Source organism: Abramis brama (genome assembly GCF_963993115.1).
Source record: "Abramis brama genome assembly, chromosome: 17".
Classification (NCBI taxonomy): domain Eukaryota; kingdom Metazoa; phylum Chordata; class Actinopteri; order Cypriniformes; family Leuciscidae; genus Abramis; species Abramis brama.
Genome location: NC_139979.1, coordinates 15,568,073 through 15,595,708, shown reverse-complemented (window position 1 = coordinate 15,595,708; position 27,636 = coordinate 15,568,073). Strand labels below are relative to the sequence as shown.

At 39.3% G+C, this 27,636-nt stretch overlaps 1 protein-coding gene across 3 annotated transcripts; it reads left to right on the top strand.

The window, feature by feature from the left end:
- Positions 1 to 358: 358 nt before the first annotated feature.
- Positions 359 to 23,776, top strand: nr4a3 (nuclear receptor subfamily 4, group A, member 3). Of its 3 annotated transcripts, none has more exons than XM_084088288.1 (9): positions 359 to 688; positions 3,484 to 3,636; positions 4,528 to 4,609; positions 7,420 to 8,267; positions 13,551 to 13,680; positions 14,470 to 14,633; positions 15,118 to 15,314; positions 19,367 to 19,545; positions 21,934 to 23,776. In XM_084088288.1, the coding sequence occupies exons 3-9, from the start codon at positions 4,546 to 4,548 to the stop codon at positions 22,203 to 22,205; spliced, it is 1,854 nt and encodes a 617-aa protein (XP_083944414.1). In that variant the 5' UTR covers positions 359 to 688; positions 3,484 to 3,636; positions 4,528 to 4,545; the 3' UTR covers positions 22,206 to 23,776. The 3 variants fall into 3 exon arrangements, with proteins under 3 accessions (XP_083944414.1, XP_083944416.1, XP_083944415.1); XM_084088289.1 differs by lacking the exon at positions 359 to 688 and adding an exon at positions 2,451 to 2,588; XM_084088290.1 differs by lacking the exon at positions 4,528 to 4,609 and having other exon boundaries at positions 373 to 688.
- Positions 23,777 to 27,636: the final 3,860 nt, after the last annotated feature.

The following is a 27,636-nucleotide window of genomic DNA, read 5'->3' as shown; positions in this document are numbered from 1 at the left end:
TGCTATGATCAATCAACTCGTTTTATAAATCGGTGCCAGCTAACAAAATAAGGACATTTAAAATAGTTTCATCAGCTCTGGAGTTATTCTGACACGAATTACATTTTATTGCGCTAATTTCCACTAGTAAGTAGCCTAATCGAAACATGCCCTACCGTTTGATTTCAGAGAACCTCTGACAAAGAGTCAGAAGATTAACTTCTCCTCTCTCTCTCTCTCCTGGCATGGACTGTACGGCTTATGTGTATACTGTACAAGCGAGGCCGGGGGAGCGCTACAGTGCAGCCTGCCGACGTCACCTCTCCCATGGCGTCACATTGACGTAACGCATTCCAGGCTCTCTATGTACAGCCAGACGCTTAAATGTGCTATTAGACTTTCTCTCGCTCAGCGCGCGCCACATAAACAAAGGCACATTGCAACTTAAGCTCAGCGCATCCTCTCCGTTACTAACGCCGACTCTTGTTATAGTGGAGCTGACAGAACCACGGAGTACTTTTTTCTTCTTAGCTAAAAGGAAAATCAGTCAAATAATATTTTTAATGAAAAATCCATCAACTTTTGCGACTTTAAAACCAACTTCCATCCAACCACTATTTTCAGTTTTTACAAATTTCTGTTGGATATGCACAAGGAATTATTAGGGCTTTACAAACATATGTAAAGACGGAACCTCAACAGAAATCAAGTAAGTGGGAATTTTAATTAAATACGCTTTATAGAAAAAGCGCACAGATGTAGCCCACGCATTGAAATGTAAAATTATTGACAACATGCTTTGGCTGATTTTTGTCATTTGTATTGCGGTCTCCATTCATATATTTCTGCATGGCTTTATGCTATAGAGAACTTTCTTGCCCGGACCTGTTGAATGTTCGATCCCCACCGCGTAAATATAAACTGTGTTGTGATCGAGCGATGTCATTGTAGATGGACGGAGTGAATCCGAATTTAATTTGCGAAAAGTAGCTTATAATATTCTCTCAGGTTGTCATGGAAATGGGATGCCTCTTCCTCACCTCGGTGAAACCGCTGTGTGAGCTCGCGCGGGGCCGGTATGAGTCTCGTGAGATGCGCCCGAGTACGGAGTGAGTGTCGCGCGCTCCGCGTTTCTTAAAAGCGTGACTTAATATTGTAGCCTAGGCTACTAATGTTTATTTATTTGTTTGTAGTATCTGGGTTAAGAATAATTTCAGTTGTTTGATCTAGTCTCATCAATATTGCTTTGCCACGTCTCAGTGAGATGACTACACGAGCTTCATTCATTCTGTCTTTAAGCAATACGGAAGGACCAAACGCGAATAAAGTGAAACAGTAAACAAATATAAACAGTCATAATGTCGTCACAAAAAACTAAACTTTTATATTTACCATTATCGCACTCGGTCGTGTTCTCACAAGAGTTAAGGTGCTAAATATCAACATATTTGTAAAGCCATGTTTCCCTGCTGTCAGGAGACTTTTCTGAACAAACAACATGACTGAGTTTATACAATGTGACTGGGCATATTGGGAGTATCTTTGTGGTGTTTACAATCTTATGTTTGGTAATTATGAATTGACACCGATACACCCAAGAAACACGCTCTTGTTGTGCTTTAAAAAGTGTTTTCTTTCACTGTTGTTTGTGGTGTGAATTTCAGATCAGCTAAGCACGCGCTGCAATGACACTTGGGCACACCTTCATAAACGTTAATGACAAAGTAAAGGTTAATGGTAATATAGTGGGCAATCTATTTCATTGGTAGTAGCCTACATGCCAGAATATTGAGAGTGGTGACAGAACCGCCCCCAAGAGGTAGGTTATATGATACGACAATAGCCTTGCATTGATCAGAGCAGTGATCCAAATGAGTTGTATACTAAAGTTTTATTCCAAAGCACGCGAGATCAGGTCACGAAGTAGCCTAGACAGAGGCTGGTAAATGCTCTGTCTCTTTCCCTCAGGTCTCTGTCCCCATCGGGTGTCAAATCCCGTCTCCAAGCTAATTTACTGTACTTGTTTTTTCCCCCCATCCCTTTATCTCCACTCTCTCCCTTTCTTTGTGTGTTTGCTGGAAAGCCTCGATCCCGCGCGCTTATTGAACGCAGAACGGAGCGCCTCTACAAAGCGCGTGCTTAAGTGCTCTCTCGCGGTTCTCTAGGTTACCGGGGCACAAGCGGACCTGCACGCTCTGTCAAAATCACACATAACCTCAGAAGGACAAATGGTTGAACTCAAAAACAAACATAATAAAGTCTACAGAAAGCTGCCAGCTTCATAGTAGTTGGCTATAGGCTGTGTTTGAAATAAAATAGCTTATTTATGAGGCCACTCAAAATTCTATTTTCATTGTCCTGACTACAGTTGTCAATTAAATCATAAATGAGTGCCTACAGTTTTAATATTCCCAAACGATGAATGTTTCTAGGGTTTGTTTCTGGCAGTTTTAGGGACGAGAAAGACCGTGCTCATTTCGAGGGCTGGCTTTGTGTGAGCGCGCCTCTGTCAGGGAGGGGGCGCTAGTTGCTTTTAAAAACTCTTCGGTGGCGCGCTTGGGTTTTATTTGACCGAAGACGGGGATAGTCAGACTTCGTTGAGTGCACAGGTGAATATTGTCTAACTGTCACTGAGGTTGCTATTATTCTGAGCTAATGGAACAAAAAAAAAAACTGCATGGAAAGATCTTTTATTAGACGCCCAGATCTGTTCTATCTTCATGCTCGAATGCAGCAGCAGAAGGAAAAAATGAAATATTCCTTTATATATTGCATATATAGACATGTGTGAGATTTAGTTTTTAAACAATGTGCTTTTGTGCTGAAACAATGTTTATTACCTCACGTCTTCGATGCATTTTTTTTCTCACTTGTCGGGTTTTTTTTTTTTTTTTCATCGAGTGTGCTACAAGACAGTTTTTGTACAATTTTATTCGTAGGCTACTTGTTTTTTTCTTTTTTGATTAATGTTGGTTTGTTCCCAAAGGCTGCGATTGAATCGTTGTCAAAGTTGTATTTGTATTATTTCTGTAGGCTAAAACGAGTAGCCTACAACTTTGTCTAAGTAGCCTAATATTTTAGTATTTGTGAATAGAATTAAGGAGTATTTTACTTTTAACATAGGCTACACTGAACATTTCATGAGACTGTTTAGTGTGATTTTCTGATTTAAGAAAAATATACAAATGACCAGTAAACGAATTCGTATAACCCATAATGCACTTAATTCCTTCAATTCTTTTTGCATCCAATTGTTTAAGGGGTTAGATTATTGTAAAACAAAAACAAAAAACGTAGTTGCTAAGACTTAGGATGTATTGGTAGCTTATTGGCTTGCACACTTGTATTCTAAGTAGCCTATAAATCATTTTAAAACAAGTTTAACTCAAGTAATCTACTCTATACGAAAAGTCTGAGTGTGTCTCTATTATTTTTGCAGTTCACTGTTTGTGTGTGTGACTTTTTGTCGTAGTGAACTAAAGCATTCTGTGTTCCCGATTGCAGACAGCGGTTCGGAAGAGCGCCAGCAGCCCAGGTCTGAGTCCCGGCTCCCGGATCCCTCACCCGCCGCGTGCGCTGAAGCAGCCTCGAACCCCAGACGCGTGCAGCCTCCAGCCGAGACACCGAGCACGATTCAGCGAGCAAAAGGCCAAGCAGGTACCACAGTCTCTGTAAACAATCTCTCTCCACTCTGGAGAGCTTTTCCAAACATAGGCTAGGCTACTTGATGTGTATTGCATATTTAAACTTTTTATATTAAGCTAATACATTTCTAGTTTTAAGAACATCACATTTACATAATGTAAAGTAAGATTTTTGTGTGTGTTTTTTTATATTTTATTTTTTATTAATTTTGTATAGGCCTACCCTATATGCCGATGAGCGTGCTGTTATACTTTGGTTTGTCTTACTTTGGAAACATGGACATTTCAGGAAATCTCAGGGATATACTTTTGTATCTACCTGCTAAAATTGTAATAAAACAAAGTTTTCTGGTCTGTCTGTATCTGTAAAGCAATATGCTAATCAGTTCATATAGCTTAGAGTTTTGATATGGTGTAGTTTAAACTATTTATTTATTTATTTTCTTGAGAGCTTGTTTGTGTTTGTAATTGTCCCGGACATAAATGCTAATAACCGGACCAATAACTGATTTTTAATGGCACTGTCGTTTCTCCGTACAACATTCCTCAGCAAATTGCATTTAATTATTAAAAAACATTAATCGCGCAGATGGTGGTTGGACATTTATATGGCAGATAAAGCATCATTCACTTGTGTTCCAATTAATGAATTGTAGCTTTCATTTAATATTTGTACCCAGTAGTATCACAACACACTGTCTTCATGGTCATAACAACCTCGTGTGCTGCTGTTAGAATGCTGTCCATGTTGTCTTAGTGCATAGAAAGTGAAAGTTTGCGCAAATCAATTTGTGCTGCCTGATGTGTTCCACTGATGCGTGTTTGCTTCAAGAGCAAATTCAAACTGGTTAGCGTGTCATGTGCATTTATTTATTTATTTTGTCGTTGATTTTTTGTTTGTTAGATCTATGGCACTCTGACAATGAACAAGCGATCACAGTTATTGGAACAGCTGCATTTTGTCCATCTAAAATGCACACCTCGAGGTTAGAAACTGTTTCATCCCTCTAAAGCGCTTTCTATAAGCCTGCGTGTGTATTTGTGTGAGGCTCTCTGTCTGGTGCACGCACGCACACACACACACACACACACACACACACACTCACTCACTCACTCACCTAGAGCTGTAAAGCATCGTTTCAGTATGACTTTATGTGGTCTAGACCTTTTAAATATTTTGACTTTTTTACGTTATGTTGGCTGCGTTTTCATTTTTATGATCCGTGTCATGGTGAATGTGGAAGTGAGGTAGAGGATCGACGTGCTCTGGGGTTTGCACGTGCACAAACAAAACCATAAACGGATACACACAAGAGATAGAATCAGACAGAAAGTAAAGTCCTGTTTTTTGTGTAAGGATTTGTATAGATTTACATAATTTGAGCTGATCTTAAGTGTGTCAAAAAAGACACCCAACCCTTGTTTGGCTAACTGCCAAATTTGAGCTTAACACGATCTTCAAATACCAAAAATACTCAAAAGCAAGTTTATTTATTTTTTTTAATTTTTTTTTACTTTGGGGAATATGTAAAAACTATATTATTATTATTTTAATTGCAAGTGTAAAACGAGAATGAGATGACAAGCCTACTGGCCCTGTAAAACAATTGTCTTGGGAGGGAAATGTTCATATCTCAACTGCACTTTTGAAAGATATGTTTTTCTGTGTGATGTAAGTGGTGTACGAAAGTTTGACTCGTTTTTGCAAAGATCCATCCAGCGCGAGAAAGATTGACCTCAAACCATTCATGACCATGATGATGAAGGGGTCGCACCGGTCGCACCCACCCGCGCTTCAACACCTCTGACGTAAACCTCTTCTCTTAAATTGCGAATTGGGGATATTATAAGTTGGGGTAGCCTATGACATGGATAAAACATAAGTAGGCTACTGGCAACATTTATCACGTTATTATAGATTTGCACAGCAAACATCTATTTTGTTTAAAACGTCTTTAATATAGGTTAGTTTATGGTTAGCTGTGCGCTAGGGGCGCTAAAAGACCATTTGGGTTGCGCGCGAGATCAACCACAATTGAAAACCCTAACAGAACATGTAACAGAAATTCTTTTAACTTTAAACGCTTGAAAGTCATTTAATGATTTGTAGCTACACTGAAACATGTAGGACACCATTTAATAGTTTTTTTCCTCCTCGTTTATTTTAGTTGCAAACGATTAGCCTACTCTCTATTGATATCCAAATTGAATAGGCTACAATGAACAGCAGGTTCATACGAATTTAAAATTGAAGCATACATGGAGAAAAATAATATAGCAACATAAGTTATTATTACTAGAATTAATAGGCCCATGTAGGAGGATAACAATGAAGTTCACTATTAATTTGCATAAATAGCATAAAAGTAAACAAAACTTAGGCAATCAATTCTCAAAGGAAAGTAAAAAAAAAAAAAAAAAAGATTTTAGGTAAGCTCTGTCTGTTGATGTGCAATTCAGTATCATTTGAAACCAGTGGTGTGACAGAAATGTCTACTGGCATTAAACTCACTGTTATCCATGATGCTGTATGCCATGCGTTTGTGTATTGGCCTACGTAGGCAATGGAACGCGCGCACACGTACCGGTCCGAGTCATCACAGGTAAAGAGGCGTTCATAATTGATAAGCCTCCTGATTTTACTAAACACACATGACGTGTTGGAGACACAAGGATTACGGAGTCACTACACGACAGCGTCAATCCGACGTCGTGTCTGTTTACACTTCCCCACCTAGGGAAAATAAGCAAACAAAGGACACGCACACACATCTCCTCACGGACTCAGGTAACTCTGCACAGACGCACTTAAACAGCTGTGTCAAGGCGCACAGTTGTAGGTTATATAACTTTGAGAGCGCGCGCTGGCAGTATGGTTTTCCTGGAGCGCAAAGCTGGCTCAGGATACAGCCTACTAATTAACAGAAACAAGGGAGTTCCTCGTGGGTTTTAATAAGATCATTTTATTTCAACAGGTGCTTGGTGCACATTTATTTAATAAACGATGAATATTTATCTAAAAGCGTTTGATTAACACTTGTAGGCGTTATGTTTTGAAAGCAAGTGACTAAACTCCTCGTTTTCTGTCTGACCACGACGTGCATATTGTTTTGTGCAGTTTTTTATGTTTACATCTATGCATTTATTATTATCCCAAGTGGAGGAAATATAAAGACTGTTGATGGATAATCAAAGAATGATTCCTGAGGTAATATGTGTGCTCCTTGGGTTGGACAGTGTTTGCTCACAAGAGTGGCATGACATTCAAATCCAGAAAAAAAATGCTGAGATTAAGGAAATATTTTATTAATTGGCATTATTAATGAAATAGTTCATTCTGTAATCATTTACTCACCCTTATGTTGTTACAAACCCGCATGAATTTCTTCAGTGGAGATGTCATGTCAGCCTCAGTAACTTTCATTGTATGTAGAAAAATAAAAAATAGTATGGACTTGTAATAACTTTTGGCTCCACTGAGAAAACCATACAACATAAGTGTAAGTAAATAAGTCTAAAAATAAAATAAAATAATTATTCTGCTTTTTGTAACAAGTGAGAATCCAGGCCATGAATGAGGCATTTATTTTTTCATTTTTGCATGTGTGCCCACCAGCTCACGGCCTAACCCATGTTTCCAGGAATGGTTTATCTACTAACTTGGTACTAACAGAATAGTACTCAAAATGCCATGTTTGACATCACATCCTCTGCACACCTGAAGACAAAATTAATCCAAAAGGCAATATGATAGACATTAAGTCTGTTTCTCGTTTCTCTCTCCCCGTCTGTATAGACATGCCCTGCGTTCAGGCCCAGTACGGCCCTGCACCTCATGGGTCCAGCTACTCCGCCCAGTCCTTTGGTTACCATGGTGACTACAGCGCTGACCTCATGGCGACAGACTACGCGAAGTGTGAGCTCGGTGGGGGGGAGATCTCGGCGGCCGCCGCCACTACGTCCCTGCCCAGTTTTAATGTGTTTGTGGAGGGCGGCTTCGAGCCGAAACCCTCCTGTCTGTATCAACTCCCTCCTCAACGCCCTATCATCAAGAAGGAGGTGGAGCCTTACCCACCCATGGCAGCATCCGACGAAGCAATAGCTGGAAGCTCCATGTACTTTAAGCAGTCGCCCCCTTCAACGCCCCCCACGCCGCTTCACCCCGGGCCACCCAGCAGCTCTTTCTTGTGGGATGAACACAGTCTTCCCCCTGTGCCCCAGCCCTGCTTGATTGAAGGCCCATTGAAGAGCCCTCGCTTCCCTCATTTCTACGAGCAGACGGCCCCACCATCCACCAGCGGCTACGACACCTCCATCGGTCTTCCGCTGCGCCCTGAACGCTCTCCTTCGTCCTCCTCTTCGTCTTCACATGTGCCACCCAGCCTGGACACACACACACACTCACACGTGCACTCCCATACGCACTCGCACTCACACATGTACCCGCTGAACATGGGTAAGCCGGGAGGCCTGGCGTTCCGCTCTCTGGGCATGGGCCCGTGCCCGCAACTTCTGGGAGAGAGTTTGCCATCGCCGCCCAATCGCAGCAGCTCCGGAGAGGGTACCTGTGCGGTGTGCGGAGACAACGCAGCCTGTCAGCATTATGGTGTGCGCACCTGTGAGGGCTGCAAAGGCTTTTTTAAGGTAAGAATTCAGTATCTCTGCTGGACAGAGGTCTTTCATTTTCTTATAATAACCCTCAACCAGATCAGATTCAGACGCACCCAAGTTCCATCATTGTCACTACTATTTACACCAGTATGCCATTTGCAAATGGATAATAATCCTTATTGACACACACTTTCACTGAAAGAATCATACAAGAAGTTATGTTTAATGCAAATAGGAGGATTCCACTGCAAAATAAGTGACTCACGTGTACTCGGGCCTTTAAAGGTATAGTTATATAGGTATAGTAGCACCCTCAGGCTGTTGAAAACCTGTAAAACTCCCCTTTTTTTTTCTTGGAACACAAAATATGTTTTCTTGGAACATATCTTTTTTCATATTTTGAAAAAAAAAAAAAAAAATTGTTCATACAATGAAATTGAGTAGAGTCTGATGTTGTTTTAGACCAGTGGTTCTAAGATATTTTCTGTATTTCTGCTGTTATTATGACAAAACAGCTTGCTTTCAAACTTGTTTTATTAACTGAAACTGAGATTATTAATCAATTAAATTAATTAACCAAGATCTATTTTTTTATTCCAGAAGTTTCAAGATTGGTAGTTATTGAGGGGTAAAAAAAAGAAGTTTTTAGAGTTAATATAATTATGAATAATAATTTATCCATTTAAAAACTTTTTAGTTTTCCTGTGACCCCTTTGGAAGTTTGCTGAGGTTCCTAGTGGGCCCTTGGTTGAGAACCACTGCTTTAGACCCCACTGACTATCACTATTTGGACAAAAACAATTGAGTGGGTGAATTGGGTGAACTATCCCTTTAAAACACAGATAAACAAACTCAACTAGTGAAAGAAATAACCAAGCTGAGGTCAATAGAAACTGACAGGAAATACTTACCAGTTAGGAAATCTCTCATTTGGATTTCCCATAATGCTTTACTTTTTTTCTTTGTGTTGCATATGGTTGTAGTATTGTAGAAGCTGAAGTGGGTGTTTGCAGTTTATGTTGATTGATACGTGTTCCTCAGTGTGTGCTTGATTTGAATAGCATGTCTCATTGTGTATTTGAGTGTGTCTGTCATTAAATGGAGTGTAAGAGGGCTGTACTTGCTCTTTATTGTACAGTGTGTGTCCGTTTTTTGTGTCTCTTATGTGTCAGTGTGGCCAGGGTAGTGTTTGTTAATTGTGTATTCATTAGTGGTCATTAGTTTTGTTCTTGGTTTGAAAGGAGCTCTTGGCTGAAGAGCCTCACGCGGCTCTACACCGATCGCACCTCATTCTCTGAGTGTGAGGCTCAGGGTTAACCAACCATTGTAACGCACTCCGCAGGCGTTTGAAACAAGGTTAAAGCCCACCATGTGAATAGCGATTCTTCGGTGAGCTGTGTGTGTATTTGTTGTTTCGTTTTGAAGAGGGGGTTGGGGGTTACGGTCTATATGACATACAAGAAGCATTTGAAGCTGTACAGAAAATGTAAGCACAAAATCCGAAAGATTGTTTAGTTTCAGTTTCAGAGACACAACTGTGACAGGTTTGCTCAGCCTTTTCATGAAAGCATTGGCTTGTGTGTACTGAGTGTGAATGTGTGTGTGCATGTCTTTGAGTGCTCTCACAAATCGTCTGAGCGGCGGTTGCCACGGCGTCTGTGAGGGTCGTTTCCCTCGGTGACCAGTTAGAGGTGTGACAGCGGCGCGCACTTAAAATACAGCAGCTTGGAGCTGTAGCCAGAAACACACACACACACACACACAGAGACTGAGGATAGTCTGTAGCATAGAACGTTTTGATAGGGATTTAATTGAACAGTTACATTGAACATTTATTTCACATATTTGGGATAAGTATTATTTTTAATTTACTTAGGTTAATATTACAGAAACCGTGAGAAGACTTCAACCGTGCTGAAAGACTGACAGTGAAAGTGAAGGAGCGAGAGTGGCAGAGCTGAAATAATTGAAAATGGCCTGTGGTCTGGTGCAGAAATAAATTATGCCTCTTTTCAATTAGTTTCACAATTAGTTTTTATTTAGTAATTAATAAAAGCAGGGGTTGGTAAGCCTGAGGCTTTGTAGCTATTACTGCAACACTGGCACACACACACACACACACACACACACACACACACACACACATGACATCCACAAACAATGACATATGCACATTGGCAAGTCTTAGACGATCAGCATACTTATTTTTTATGCATTCACACACTCGTCACCCCTAACTCGCAAAACACACTCACCATTTAATTATCTCAGGCAACTCATTAACTCACAATATAAATATTAGCTGGTGAATTTTAATGCAAGCCGGTGTTTTGTTCGACAGTGTATAGCTTTTGTCAAACTCTCTTTTTAGAAAAATTCTCATAAATGTGTTTTTATACAATAGGGTTTATTGTGATATTTATGCACATTGATTTCTAGTACATTAGTTCTTAAAATAAAAGTCTAATGGTATGTGGATGCATTTATCCACTAAAATTATTCAGATTTTTCCCCTGGCTTTAGTTTTGTTCATTAACAGCCACTAAATCATTTCACTTAAGGTTCTACTTTACATCTGAATACAAACACAATGAAAAGAGTGTTTCACAATGAAAAACAGCAAATGATTGGCAAAATCTTTTCTCTCTATCTTGCTCACTCGCTCACATCCCTTAATTTCACACCATTTATTTGGTTTGTAATTTGCTCTGTGACTCATAACGTGCTCCGAGTGAGAATATTTATTCTGAATATTTACCTAATGGAGGGTCAGCACAGGCTCGCTCATTCACAAAACCTCCACATTCAACCCACTTCACTGGAATAAAAGTGTAACAGCTCTTAACTGCTAGGAACTGAATTAAAAGTCATCTGCAGCACTTTCCTTTAAGCTTTGCATTTGTTAAAACAGTTTCGACAAAGATGTGCATTTGTGCCAGTATTATGGCATTTATAAAGTGCTGAAAAATAAACACACTAAAATGTGCTCGATTCACAGACGTAGTCATTTTATAATACAGTCTAAGTGAGCAATACACGCAGACACACATACTTAACCAATTAATGATGACCCAGTTCCACCTCTCTTATTGAACAGCCATACACACACGTCTAATTACACACCCAGAGGAGAGGGCGAGAGAAGATAGTCTGATCATCTCTGATTAGGGGAGGAGAGGACGAAGAGAGGGGGATATAGGTTCCCTAAGGGGTTTTAATGCACGACAGAGCCATTAGCACATGTTACATGTCATGAATCCTCAACTGCTTGTCTTTTCCAACCCTACGGACCCTGCTGTGCACTGGACCACAGCTCTGTGTGTGTGCGTTTGTATATTTGTGTGCTTGCATGAGAGAATGATGGGAGTTAGACAATAGCAGTAGGTTTTTAGTTTTTCACTTGTCATAGACTCTTAATTCTTTATTGGAATCTTTATTGGAATCTATGGTTCCATGAAGAACCTTTAACACCTTTTTAGGTTCTTTATAGTGGAAAAGGGTTCTTCTGATTATTATAATGTTCTTTATGTTAAGAAAAAATGGTTCTTCTATGGCATTGCCGTGAAAAGCCTATTTTGGGATCTTTATATTAAAAGGACTGTAGTGTATGTTTTTCAAGCCTTTTTGCCATTAGTTTGTTGGGAGAACTTGATATATGTGTGGTCGTAAGTTACAATAACCTCAGATATCCTTTTTACCATTGAAAAAAAAGTCGGAAACCTATTGTAACCGTGACAATTTTGCACTGTGACATCGTTTAGAGCATAAATAAACACAAATACACATGCACGTACACACAGAAGAGGTTTCAGTCACTTAATGGCCGTCATATGTACAGCCGTTTATCTTATTTTATGAACATCATGAGATGTCTATTCATCTAGCGAGCTCCTGCAGCAATAAAACCTTTGTTTTGAGGACTGTGACAGAACAGAATCTGTCACAGTCTGATCCGGTTTTGCACTCACATAACTCGTGCATGTGGTTCAGAGGGAAACGACTAGGTGGGTGCTTTTTTCTGACTAAGCCCAGGGTGTTTTCGAGATGATGTGCTCCACAGGTTGTATTTTAATCAAGTCTTACTGAATCAGTGTGAATTTAGCTGTAACTGAGTATAGACTCCCCTAGCAAACAAGAGCATTTGCTTGCCCACTGGGAGATTAGTCCACTCTACTATGCTGCTGTGGTTTTGTGTTCAATTTAAGTGAAATATAAGAAACCGTGCAAATCACATGGATAACGTGTGGGTGAGTGTTTTAGCTTCACCTGACGGTAAAATTCCAGCTTCCTGGGAAAAGCAGGTGGTTTAGTTGATTTCGTTTACACCTGTTGGAAACAGCTGCGTATTTTATGATGTTTCTTTATAGTTTTTATTGAAAGTGTTTTTTTTAATAAAAACCAAAAATGAAAGTGAGACTAAACTGAAAAATACATGACAAAAAACTTGAGTGGGCCACTAGCCATTAGCCGCTAGTCACTTGATATACAAAGATATTAGTATTAAACTGTTTTTAAACTGTTTTAAAAAGAAGATTATGGAATTCATAGATGACCATATCATGAAGGCTATGTTTCCCACTTCAGTTTAACTACTAGCAGCCTTGCTAATTGAATAACTGCACAATGAAACCAGAATTGTTGATCTACGCTTTAGTACTATTAAATTGACTGCAGTTGTAGCTTGTTAAAGCATTGTTTTTGTTTGTTTTGGATATTACATTAATTACCGCAGAACTTACTGGTCTCACGCAAGTGCTTAATCTTTTGGCTTAGCAGTAGCACGTGCATTTGATGTCTGAACCTGAAGCTTATTCAGTCTTTTTCCTCTTTTCTACTGTTTTTAGCGGCGGGAGTGCTCGCAGATCATTTTTATTTTGTTTTAATAAGGTCAGTAATAATCGTGCATATCCAGCCGAGGAGAAAACAACTCCGGGGGGGGTTATTGCAGAGGCACGATTCGCCAAAACCCCGAGGTGCCGTGAGCTGACCCGCGAGTTTCACAAACAATTTTATCACGCGGCCCGGGATGTCTCGCGGGAGCGGCCTCAGCACGCTTTGCACTGATCTTCATTGTCAGTGGCTTGCGCTAATAAAATTGTCCCTCCTGCAGGCAAGGCATGTTGGGAAATTAATTTTTATCTAATTATCCTGATGGAGCCAGAGCTTTTTCACATTGTAATTAAAATCTGACCTGCAAGCTTCTTTTTTAATTCTTAGCCAAAAACGGGATCAAATTAAATAAATGAAATGTTTAGACTTGTTAGCTTATTGTTTTCTTATCCTTCCTTTTTCTCTTTTTATTGTCGGTGGCTGCAGAGGACGGTGCAGAAGAATGCAAAGTACGTGTGTTTGGCCAGTAAAAACTGCCCTGTGGACAAAAGGAGAAGAAATCGCTGCCAGTACTGCCGCTTCCAGAAGTGTCTCAGTGTAGGCATGGTGAAAGAAGGTATCGAACACACACACACGCACACACCTATAATATGTGTCTGGCCAAGCCACTCAAGACAAGTATCACACAATAGGCCCTGGTGTATATGACCTCGGCTGGACCTCTGGTTAGAGACTGATGCAGAGGAGATAGACACTCTTTATCTTAATGACTTAAAACCCGCAGATGCACACACTACGCTCAAGAAGCAGCGTGGATTAATACAAATTCAGGGCATAGCTGGTTTGGTTGCTTAGTATGAATGCATGAATTAAACTAATGGAGGTGTTTACCGGCAGTGCTTCGCCTCTGCAATCACAGCATATCAGCAGCTTCAGAACCGGTAATAACACAACACACAGGACAGTCACAAGCACACGTGTTCACGGGGAAATTTAATTCTTGTAGAATTTAAGCATGAATACCATGCACCATGGTATTATACCAATAACATGGTAATACCATGTTATTTAAAAAGATCACACGTTAGATCATCCTAACCACCTCGGCCGGTGATTAGGACAGACATGCATTGTTCTTATTAAATCTCACGTTCGCTCACCCAGTTCCCTCCAAGACCTGCAATCGTGCAGCTTTCAACTGCCCCCTACTGGTCAGCCAAGCATTGTTGAGAGAAATAGAAAAAGGATTGAGAGAAACTTCTGAAGTTTTGTTAAAAACTGCTAAAAAAGATGTGTTATGAAGTATAGGTGTGGAATTGTATTATATGATTTGAATGATAATTATTTAGATGTTTAAACTGTGTTCATTGTCTAAACTGTGTGTTTGTTTGTGTGTTTGACACAGTGGTGCGCACAGACAACCTTAAGGGGAGGAGAGGCCGCTTGCCGTCTAAACCAAAGAGTCCCCTGCAGCCAGAGCCCTCGCCCCCATCACCTCCCCTCAGCCTGCTGAACGCAGTAGTGCGGGCCTATTCCCAATCTACACCACGAGAACTAGACTACAGTCAGGTAGCTGAGTGTGGGGAAATACTTGCATCAATTAAGGCTAATTTTCACAAATCATTGTTTAACCATTGGATGCATGAATTATTAAATTACTTTTTCAAACAACAATATAACCATTCCTGATTGGTATTTAATTTGATTTTATTACATTTTATTTTCCCAATCAGTTAAAAAGATTTTTACTTTTGTGTACTGCAATAAATGACAGTAAATGTTGTAGACACGCTTTTGTCATCTATTTTGAATTTATAAAAATGTACAAAAACAAAACCACACTGAAGAGGATAGTCATTTAGAACTATGAGAAAGATGGTCACTGATGATGGGTAAGACCCAGCATCTTCCCCTAAATGGTTAAAAATGCAAAGATTAGTTCATTATATAGTGGTTGTAATGAATCAGAGGGTTCACCATCCATTGGTATCACACGAAAATTAGTAATTGTGATTAGTGTGGAATTTTTATTTCTCTCTCTCTCTTCCTGTAGTTCAGTGCGGTGGAGCCAGTGGGTCTATCTGAGTCTCAGCAGATCCAGATGTTCTACAGAGTGCTAACCGGCTCCATGGAGGTGACGCGCTGTTGGGCCGAACGGCTGCCTGGATTCTCTGAGCTTCACCACAGTGACCAGAACCTGCTCATTGACTCTGCCTTCCTTGAGCTTTTTGTGCTTCGTCTCGCCAACAGGTACATGCAGACACACACAGATCTCACATCGCACAGACTTCTAATGTAGACTTCCAGTGTATGACTCTGACTTCAAACGTACACAATCTTCAACTAAGACATCCATAACAATAGAGCTGGGTAATATAGCAAAATAAATAAATAAACAAGTCTCAGTATTTTTCTGACTCTGATTATATTCTTTATATATCTCAATATTTATGCATTTAACTAATATTGCTTAAAAGGCTATTTTTTTCAGTAGATTCAAAATGTATAATGCAAGAGGTAAACTGCAATAAAAAAATCTAGTTTCTTTACTATTGTTCACTAAACAAATATGAGGACGAATTACATTTAATGTCATTGTTCTGAAACAAACAGTTTGAACTGATTCACAGGAACAAAATCGCCTTTTTGCTACTAAAGTTGAATCCGAGATGCCAAATAGTGCATCAGAATCATCAAATTATTCACAATGTTGCTTAATATTACATTTTAACACCAATATATCATTAATATTTGCTATATTGCCCAGCCCACTTGCAAATACTCTGTATAATATAATATAGAGAATAAAGCCTGTGATAATATCCTAATTAGTCATTTTCAGTTCTGTTCAGAATGGGTACAGCTGTGGGTGGAAACGTTAGTTAGCAATTACGCTCTGACTTTACACTCATAATATCTCATAGCAACTGTCAGACTATGACAGACTTTTCTATGACTTGCTATTAATGATGTTATAGAAGTCTCTTAGGATTTTCTTTCTGGTTTAGAAATTAGATCGAGGTGTAAAGTTTCATAATGACTGTGAAAAAATTCATTCACAGGCACTGTCAGGATTTATATTGTGTAATATGCTGCAGTCGCTACTAGTTACATTGTGACTTTCGATGCAACAATGAGTGTGTGTGTGTGAGCGTGAGTGTGTGTTCTTGCTCTCTATTCAGCACTGTAAGGTTACTATGGACACTGTGTGGAAGATCCTGTGGAATTCACTTATTTAAGTTTATTGGTTAACAGCCTGGCTTAAAGGGTTAGTTCACCCAAAAATAAAAATTCTGTCATTAATGATCATTAAAAACACGCAAGACTTTCGTTCATCTTCGGAACACAAATGAAGATCTTTTTGATGAAATCTGAGAGCTTTTTGTCCCTCCATAGACAGCTACGTAACTAACTATCACTTTGACGCTTCAAAAAGTTCATAAAGAGATCGTAAAACTAATCCATATGAATTGAGTGGTTTAGTCCAAATTTTTCTGAAGAGACACGATCGCTTGATGAACAGATTGAATTTAGGCTTTATTCACATATAATCATTCATCAACTCACACATCAGTTGTGGTAAACGGAAACTCAAGCATGTTTGTTTGGCGTGCAATGCATCATTCTTCATTCTCGTGTGTTACGCAGCACGTTTCTGCAAAGAGGCTTGTTCTCGCGCATCAAGCAAGTACGGTTAAACTTCTGTTTAGCGGTAGTTGTGTAGCCGTCTATGGAGGGACAGAAAGAAGATCAAAAAGATCTTCATTTGTGTTCCGAAGACGAACGAAAGTCGTATGGGTTTGGAACGACATGAGGGTAATTAATGACAGAATTTTCATTTTTGGGTGAACCACCTTTAACCACCTGCACCTCCCATGACATTAAGTGTGGCAGAAACAGCTCTGTTTGATGCTTACTTACATTCCCCAAACTCTTGCATATTATTAAGTTTGAATGAGACAGTTTGAATCCAGACTAGAAGTAACCTGTTGTTGCTTGACTTTAAGTAGAAGTGTGCGTGTTTGGATGTGTCTCAGTGACTCAGTGACATTCTGATGTTGCTTTAACAGGAAGTGGATTTTTTGTCTCAGCTCAGCTGCTCCCTGTTGAACTATCTCTGGTGCTCTTTCTGTGTTTCTTTCTCCCTCTCTGATGGTGTAGGAGCAGGTGCGGGGAGGGAGGGCAGTGGGTGGTGGCGTCACAGCCTCAGTAGGGAGCTGCAGACTTGGGTTCTGACTCATTTAAGTGGGGGGATTCATCCGGGCTTACGTCATGGACACTCGAAAAACTTACAAGATACGCGCTCACAATGTGTGGCGACTTCACAATATGGGCGAACTTGCACATTTTCCGCTCACAAACGGTCACAGTTCTCACATGTTTTGAAAATAGACTACACCACTAAAACACACACCAGAGAATGGAATCTGATGTGGCTCACTAATGCACACATGCACATATCACACCACACGGCCGCATTGAGGCTAATGAATGAATGGATGGCAAAGAGATCGACTTGCTCTGACGCAAATTTAAAAGGAATGTGTGCATTTCCGTCCTCAAGGGTGCTGTTGTTAATTTTGTTTTGTAATAATGAGGAGCTTTCACTCGGTCTGTGTTTGCTCACTTCCTGTTTTCCCTCTTTCTCTATGCCACTGTAGATAATAGACTGATTGCAAACTGCATTTTTGAACCCTTCATAAAGGGCCCTGTTAGTGAAGGATACATCCAAGAAAGTAATTTCGCTGTTTATGATCATGTGATCCTGGGTGGTGGATTCTCATGATTCATTTTAAAGCAACATTTCTCATTATTATCAATGTTAAAAACAGATGTCCTGTTTAATATTTTTGTGAAAACCATGATACTTTTTTTTTCAGGATTCTTTGACGAATAGAATGTTCAAAAGAGCAGCATTGATTTGAAATATAATTTTTTATAAACAATGTCAAAATCTTTACTGTCACTTTGAATCAAATGTTTTTGTTTGAACTTTGAAAGTTTGAATATAAGACACAAAGAGGCAATTTTATTTGCTATATCAATCTTAAAGGTATAGTTCACCCAAAAAATGGTTGTCAAAAATAAATATGTATAAACAAACTAACAATAATTGTATTAAAAATATAGTTTCTTTAAGAGCTTTAAGCATAAATTTTGCTGCTGTTATCAAGGTAGCTTTCCGTGATGTACATCTTCATGTAGGGTATTCCAGACGCCCACATACAAGAGCGTAGAGCCCTTCATAGTACTCACGTCAAGTGCTGTACTGGAATGAATAGGCAAGGCAAAGTGATGCTCACTTTCCACTATCACATCACCAGCAGCTTGTTTGAGGGTTCTGTACATATGCATTCAAGTGCAGTGGCGTAAAACCATTAGACTGCATTAATGAAGCACACATTTGGATTATTTACCCCACTGGGTTTCAAAAGCAACTCGGAAGATGACTCTCAAATATTCCTCCTCGCCGTTTTTCCCTTCATCCTCTTCCCATTACTCCTCCTCTCCTCGTCTATACAAGTGTGTGTTTTCGTGCAGACTAATGAAGAACAGTTCACGCAGCAGAAGCCAGCACTCTACTGGAAAAAAGAGAGGAAGTTTTTCTTCCTAAATTGCAGGGTTGAGAGCGAAGGGCTGAAGACAGACCAAAAGAGAGAGAGGATGAGTGGATGGAGAAGGAGAAGAAAAAGAAGAAGAGAGCGATGGATGAGTGGAGAGCGAGTATTTGGGTGTTTCGCTGCAATTACACACAAATGTTCTTCCTGAGAATACAGTGAGACCATGAAGATATAAAAAGGACAGAGCTGAGAGAGAGAGAGAGAGAGAGAGAGAGAGAGAGAGAAATAAAGAGTATAATCTCAGGAATGTTTTAAAAGCTTTAATTGGGAAAGCTTGGCATAATTAGGTCCATTCCTATCTTTGATGTGCTCTTCCCTGTACTGGCTTTCATTTGTCGCTATGGTAATTGTTTCCGTGCAGTATGTCTTAAACGCAGATTCAGCGGCCAATCGGAGCGCAGATCATCATCACATGAATCAGAAAGAGGTGATAATCAGCGTGTGTGTGTGTGTGTCACAGCAGAGACTGTGTGTGCTTTCTGATAGCGTGTGTGGCTACGTACAGAATTAGAGGTTTGCTAAATTGAAACAGGTACCTGTTCTGAAGGGAATGAGAACGGCGATTAATTAAAAGATGAAAGGCGGCAACTGAACTCGTGGCTTCAAACAGCACCTTGAAGCAGTATAAATAACAACAGTTCTTCATCTAAACCCCTCTCTCTCTCTCTCTCTTTTGCTCAGGTCTTTGCTGGCGGACGAGAAGTTCGTGTTTTGCACGGGCCTGGTCCTGCACCGGCTACAGTGTCTGCGTGGCTTCGGAGAATGGCTGGACTCCATCCGAGACTTTAGCGCTCACCTGCAGGGTCTCAACCTCGACATGCCTGCGTTCTCCTGCCTGTGTGCCCTAGTGCTGCTCACAGGTAACACACAACCTCAGAAACACACTCTCTATGCATTTCACACACACATTCACTTCCTGTCGTTTCCTTGTTTTTGTATATTTACACCCCTTTTGTCCGGCTGCTAGCAGTCGTCACAGTGATCACAGGTGTGGGGCAGGTGCTGTCAGAGATTAGGTTTACCTGGACAGCAGAAATAATCCCCCATTAATCACACACAGCAGAGACACAGAGATGGTGTGAGGTTTGTGTGCCTCTCCTCTATGAGCACAGGTGGAGTTAGTTGATTATTGGTTGACAAAGTAGGACAGTGTGTGTGTTTGGGTCAGCAGGTGCTCGAGTCTTACCATGCATTATTAACACAGAGGCTAAACAGCAGGTCGACCTATATACAGACCAACACACCTCTCACCACACACACAGAAACATGGGCACATTCTGGCAAGCATTAAAAAGAATTGGAATACTGCATAAAAAGTGCTGGATGGAAACACAAAGAATCAAATCAAATTAAAAAATGTTCATAAAAAACGTTTTTAAGGTGACATAGTCACATTGTACTTAATAAGTACTAAGTAATATTAACTACATGTACTTACTATAGAGTTACAGTTAGGTTTTGGGTTTGGTTTAGGGTTAGTTACTTGTAATTATGCATAATTTACTGTTATTACTATATGTAGTAACTTGTAACTACGTCACCTTAAAATAAAGTGTTACCATCAACTTTAACGCTTAATTGAAGTGGATCCATTTTTTAAATTTACTATTATTATGATGGAAACACATTTATAAAATAAATAAATTCATAGATGTGTTTCAAAAAAGTCAATAAGAAAATATTGCATGGGATAGAAACATTGCTTAATTCACTTTCTTTCTTTTTTTGCAATATCCAGTATTTTCGCATGAAACTCAGCTAGTCATGGCTGAATAATTCTCTTAGAGAAGAAAATATTACACAGGATAGAAACACTGTTTTTTATATTGCGATATTCAGATTTTCACATAAATTCAATGTCATGTGAATGAATAATTCGCTCAGAGAAGAAAATATAATGCTGATATATCAGATTTCTCACATAAAGTAAAGTCACAGCTTGAATGGAAACATGCTAATGTACGTAAAACATTTAAACAATGTGAAATCTAAAAAAGATAATCAATTACATTATCGCTTTCTATTACTTCTGTAATGCAGCATTGAATCTGCATATTTAATGAGGAAAAAAGTGACGCTAATGGAAAAGCAGAATCGTTTCAGAGGAAATGCAAGATAATACACTTTGATTAAAGTAAAAAATAAAAGATTTTTTTGAATCTGGAATAACATGCACCAAAGAATAATTCACAATAAAAACAAGAAAGTAAATAGAAAGTAAATAGAAACCATTTTGCTCTCATGTTGACATTAAAGAAAACGCAAGAAAATGAAACTAATGATTTAAAAATTAAAAAGATTTATATGTGTATATATGTTAATCAATTTACTTAGTCACCCACCCAGCGCCCAATCTTCACCTCCCTTTTCTCTGCCACAATCTACAGAGGAATGTGTGTGTGTGTGTGTATTAGCCCCTATGGAGCAGCACTTAACTCTGTAGAGGAATTGAGTGCTACTCAGCAGAGCTGTAGTCCCTACCTTTCTCTCTCTCTCTCTCTTTCTCTCTCTCTCTCTCTCTCTCTCCCTCTCTCCACTCCTCCACTCAGTCTATCGACCCTCTAAAAGTGTCTGTGGTGAAAGAGTGCCATCGATCATCCCCCAGGAAAGAGGGAGAGACAGTGAAAGCAAGGGAAAAAAACAGCGAGAGTGAGAGAGCACATAAGCTGAATGCAGTGACAATGGAGCAGCTCTAGACATAGATTTGGAACACACATACACACACGCATAGATATATCCAAAGCAAGCCAGCACCCTTTGCACTTCCTCTGTTCTAAAGCCATACCGTGGGCACTTACACTCAGAGTTGTTTGAAGTGTGATAGAGAGTCACACTAGACTGCTGATTAGGGATGAAAATCATAAGAAAATAGTTATTAATAATATTTAATATAAATTTAATTGAATGTAGTATGTAATTATATATATATATAGACTATGTCATTTGTTCATGATTTGAACTGCACTAGGCACTCAGTATGTTTAGTGATTCATCAGCATCAGTGATCTAAATTCAGATAAGATTCAGTACTTTTTCAAAAATGGGACCGGATCTGAATAAAAAATGGTTCTAAATTCCTAAACCAACGACAGATATTGCTACTGTAATACAAAGTGAAAGAGTAAGTCGTGTGTCTTTATGGGATGTTTCTTTTCTCCCAGTAGTGCAGATGTAGTGACATTTTAAACTTGAACTTAAATCAGCTTAAAAGTACTCAACCTCTTTCTCGCTCTTTCCTCTCATTTTAGAACAATGTCCTGGTCTGAAGGAGCCCAAAAAAGTTGAGGAACTGCAATCCAAACTAATCTGCTGCCTGCGAGATCATCTGAGCTCGGTTTGCGCAGGAGGTGTGGCTTCAACTGGCAAGGCCACACCCCCAGTGGGAGCTGTTCTGGGCTTGAGGGCGGAGCTTCGATCTCAGCGTACGCAAGGCTTACAGAGGATCTTCTACCTGAAGCTTGAGGACCTGGTCTCACCCCCGCCACTCATCGATAGGTTTCTGGACACCTTGCCCTATTGATATCCACGCCCACTTTTGCAGACCACTGACACGCCCACAAGCTCACTCAGACACGCCCACAGCGGCTATAAACTCACCCTGGGAAGGGACAGAGCCAGTAGCTAACAGTGATACTGAACTCGATTTCCCATGAGTCCCCAAATCCTCACAGGAAGCAAACGTGTCTGAGGAGAAACCAATCATATAAGCGCTTTTAATCTCTGCTCTGCGCCTGATAGTGTAGATACGAGGCAGGGTTTGAGCTTATCTGACATAACACGCACTGGGAATGAGAGCGATGCCCATAGCTCAGTGTGCCACGTCAGGAGAAGTATTACGATGTGAGAATGTGTGTAAGTGTGTGCGTGCGTGTGAGGACGCACACTTTACGGCTCCTTTGCAGGCGGTCCAAAAGTTCCACCACAATCCACCTCTATGACAGCAGTTGTGTTCATCACAAACATACACTCACAGACACACAAGAGCACGCGAACTGTCCTTTCACACATACGCACGGATCCAAAACGCCAGCTTCAGATGCCAGATTATGACATATCAACTGTCGTTGGCAGAAACGAAGTGGATGTGTGTGTGAAAACATGTAGGAGTGTCTCTGAGGGAGGCTTTCGCCAAAAAGACAGAACGACAGAGTGCATTAATGTCCAGAATCACAGTTGATCGCACCCCCAAAACCTGCAAACAAGTGCAATTTACTAAGTGCTATTGTAAACGACGAGAAAGAGAGGAGAGAACGAGGGAGTGTGTGTGTTTGTTCCAGTCCTATTTCAAACTCTAAATTATTTTAATACTAAGACTCGCCTTGTAAGGTAACGGTTTCAATTGAGATGATTTAGCCCAGTCTGCGCACTAACTTTTTAATGACGAAGTTCCACAGACTTGAAATTACTTTAGTTTTTATTATTATTATTATTATTATTATTATGAAAAAACCAAGGGATTTTAGCATTAGGATAACAGACTAAAAAGAATAGAATTGGGCTTTGAGCACTTAAAAAAACAGGAAGAGGAGGAGGATAAGAGAAGGCCGGTGAGATGCAGGTGCAGAGAGAGGATGGAAGGAATGAAACATTCCGCATTCATGCTCATTTTTGTATGTTTATACTGTCTTCGCCATTTATTAATATGGAGGACATTGTTGCAAAAATGTCTTTTATATGTACAAAAAAAAAGTAAAAACGGATTATATGCATGGTTTTCTCCTTCTCGCCTGTGCTTGTATTTATTTTGCAAAGACTGCCGGCTCAACAAGGGCTTGAACACACGTACTGACTGGGCGTTCTCGCTTACTTTATCATATGGCAGCAGTTTGAACAGATGAGAAAGTACAAATTATATAAATATATAAATATATATATACACAATACAAAACTAATATTTTGAAGTGTTTTTATCTGATAGCTTTTTCAAATCTTGTGGTACAAGTTGTGCATTGTTTTTTGGAAAAGAAACATGAAAAAACAACAAAAAAAAACATGTTTTTCAATGTCTCTTGGTTTGTTTAGTTTTTTTTCTCTTTGGTTCACTGGAGGCTCTGTTCAGCACTTTGAAATCATAAAAAAACCTTCTGATTATTTGAGTGGAAGTGTCGTTTTTCTGTTCACCTCAGTGTATAAGCGTCAGAAGTGTTTTTCTCTTGAAGCTTGTGTTTGTTGCTGCGACTCAGGATGAGGCCGAGGGACTCCCCCTTTGTAAAGTTCAGAAAGCGTTGATGTGCCAGGTGTCCTTACTGTCTAATACCATCAAGTACCCTAATATGTTTATGGGGGGGGGGTATTCTGGTCAAGGTCCCCACTGCATTGAGCTTCAGTTATGAGATTGAGCTCGGGGACGGATTCAGGTCATTTTGGGGGATTCTGACCACATCAGGCCCACGGTCCTCGTTAAGCCCCATCGATCCATGTTGTGACATTTCGGTGCAGAGGCGCACTCGCACACATGCACACTGACACGGCTGCTCTTTCTCTGTCTTCCTCCATCACCCTTCTAATTTGTCTTCGATTGTCGAAAGCAAAGCTGAGCATGCATGGGCATACATGCACATAAACGTACCTCCCCACACACACACACACTATTTATTGTTTTGACAATTACTAAGAGATAGTAAGAAAGGCTTGACCACATACACACACACAGAGAGGACATATGTAATCGGAGGATATTGATTATAACTATAATATATATTTAATAAATATATAATACATATAATTATGTATAATTATTTGTGAAATCTATAGCACACACACACACATATATATATATAAATGCGTGTGTACGTATATTCTATATATATATATATATATATATATATATCAAGCTTTCATGAGGATGTTATTAACACTCTCACGTTGGCACACACACACTTAAGACAGGTGGATGGTAGGTTGGTGAAGCTGTCAGTCTGGAGGAGGGCAGATCGATTCAGAGTGACAGGTAGCCGACCCCCCTGGAGTCTTCATTAAAACCCTGTATTAGAGCTGCAGGGGAGGGGCACACACACACACACTCCTCATTTCCCTGTAAGTATGGTGTGGCGTGTTTGTGTGGCTCATGATATATTGATTGGCTGTTAGCGAGGGTGTTGAGGGGATCAGCAGGGCTGGACTCACACTGTGGAGACTGGAAACAAAGCTTTAGTGGAAGAGCGGGACCGGGGCTCACACACACATGCAAATCATCTCTAATGCCAAAGAGCACATTTGCATTAGTTCAGATCATTCTATAGAACATGAAAAATTTCAACAACAAAAAAAAGTTTATTAAATAAAAGATTTGTCAGGTTATTTATTTATGCTGCTTGATTCTAATATGAAATGAAAAATAAAGAAATAAAATAAAGATTTATTAAATACAAGATTACCTGCAAATCTTATATTAAAAAAATATATTTTATATATTTATTAAAACTGCTTGATGGAGATAACATATTCGAATGGTCTTAAATTGAACAAGATAATCAAACTCTTGACAAAAGCTCTAACTCTACCTCTAATCTTAATATTGACCTGTAATATTAAAATCACACCCTGACAAACCAGTTATGACATTGCATAAAATTGCTGGTCAACATGAAAGCCTTTCTAGTAGATGAAAAAGTGGGCAAAAGATCAAATAGAATTGCGTTGAAAGAGAAACCTGAGCCATATCTAAAAGTTGCAGATCACAGGTACAGGAATCTACTCTTTTGCAGCACCAAGAACAACACAGCAACCATATAGCTATGAAAACACTCAGAATGCATGGCAAAACACCTCAGCACTGTACGTGGCACAGGCAAACACCAATCGCATTTTCTTCAGAAAATGTAAACATTTAGTTCTAATAGATTTTGTTTTGGCATGAAGTTTAAGTGTAGGCTGCACTGCCCTGTTTAATCTGTGAGGGGTATTCCAGATTCTAATCTCATCTGAAATAATGTGGTCTGGCCTTTTGAGTTTTAGGGTTCAAGTGAAGATGATGGTGATATGATGAAGATTGGTCCCTACACAGACACATGGTATTACCCTGCTACAGCGGGACTCCCCCTCGGCTGGTAGGGGAGGGACATTCTGGATAGATGGAGAGTGCTGCTTCTTGTCAAAAGTTAAGACTGATTCACTGAACACACTGCAGACATGCCAGGTTGTTGGGTTCAGATTCTCCACCTCAAAAGCCCTTTCAGATTCCACCACAAGCAATTTCAGTTTTTTTCCATCCTCCCACTCCTTCTCTCTGCCTTTATGTATCTCACGCTCTCTTTTCTCTATGTCTTTGCTCAATCAAAGTTTTATCGATATTTAAGATCACACATTTGTGTAAGCATATATATTATACTGTGTATAGACACACACCCTACTGTTCAAAAGTTTGGGGTTGGTAATATTTTTGGTAAAATGTTTTTTTTAATAAAGTGTCTAATGCTCACAAAAGCTGCATTTATCTGCATTAACTCTTTTTTATTTTAATATATTTTAAAATGTAATTTATTGCTGTGATGGCAAAGCATTTTTTTTTTAGCATCATTACTCCAGTCTTCAGGGTCACATGATTCTTCAGAAATTATTCTAATATGCTGATCTATCCATGATATTTTTTTTCAGGATTCTTTGATGAACAGAAAGTTAAAAAGAACAGCTTTTTAAAATATATATATATATATATATATATATATATATATATATATATTTTGTAACATAAAAATTTTGATTAATTTAACGCATTCTTTAAACAAATCTTATTGACCCCACCATTTTTAATGGTATACTGTACACACACACACACACACACACACACACACACACACACGCAAAATAAATAATAAATAAAATAATTATAAATAATAAATGCATATTTCTATTATATGTAGGTTATACAAAATACATTAAGAAAACAATAATAATAATAAAAATACTAAACACTTTTTTTTTATTATTATGAGAGTAATCAGTCAATCTGAGAGCAGAGGAGTGATTATCAGTCATGTAGATATGGTGGTTTACCTGTAAAAAAGGCTTATGAAACTTGTCTGCACTGTGGCTTTTCACGCTGGTTGACTGTTTGTGTGGGTGATTTCTTTATAGGTTCTTTATAAACAGAAATGGTGGTTACATCTCTTTATATGTCATTCTTTTTGTGTACTACGGTATATGTGTGGCTGGAAAATAAACCCATAGAGCCAGAGCTTTTCAAAAAAGCCTTTGGGAGATACCGAAATAAAGATACCCAGAGAGAGAGAATGGGAGAGAGAGAATGGAAGGGAGGGAGGGAGCACACAGTGGGCTTTGGTTGGATCTCAGTGCTCACATGTGGCTAATCCGTTGGTGTTCCCTAAAGCCGGAAACACTGATCATTGGGGCTCTGAGGGAAGAGCAGGTGTGTGCCTTGTGTGTCTGAACCTTAATTATAAGGTCCTAATATATTTGCATACACAGAAGATGTATACACTATGCTTGAAAGGCCTGCTTAAAAATTGTATTTGCAAAGTCCTGTGACTCGGTGATGCAATTCTATAACCATTATCTAATCATGTTCTGAGAACCTCCTCATTTCAAACCTCTGGACAAACATTTGTTTAAGACTTTCCTAGCATATGGCAACAATTATGTAGCCTACTGTGCGTTTTTACACAATTCATTGAACATATTGATTTGTAGGAATATTTTTTGGGGGACAGCTTAGAATCACAGAAGGACAGTAGGCTATGTTAGAACTCCACACACAACACTGGGTGAGAAGTTTATATATTTTTTTTTTACAATGATCTCATATTTTTTACCTCAAATAGATTTCTACAATTCATTTAACATTATACAACGTTAGTGTTATCTTTAAAAAAGAGAAATGCCAATTTAAAGTTAACACTGGACGTATGCACAGTGATTTTATATAGGCCTATAATAAAATTAGACCTGAAATCCAAAGTTTATCTTTCATACATCAAATTTAAAAGTCCAAA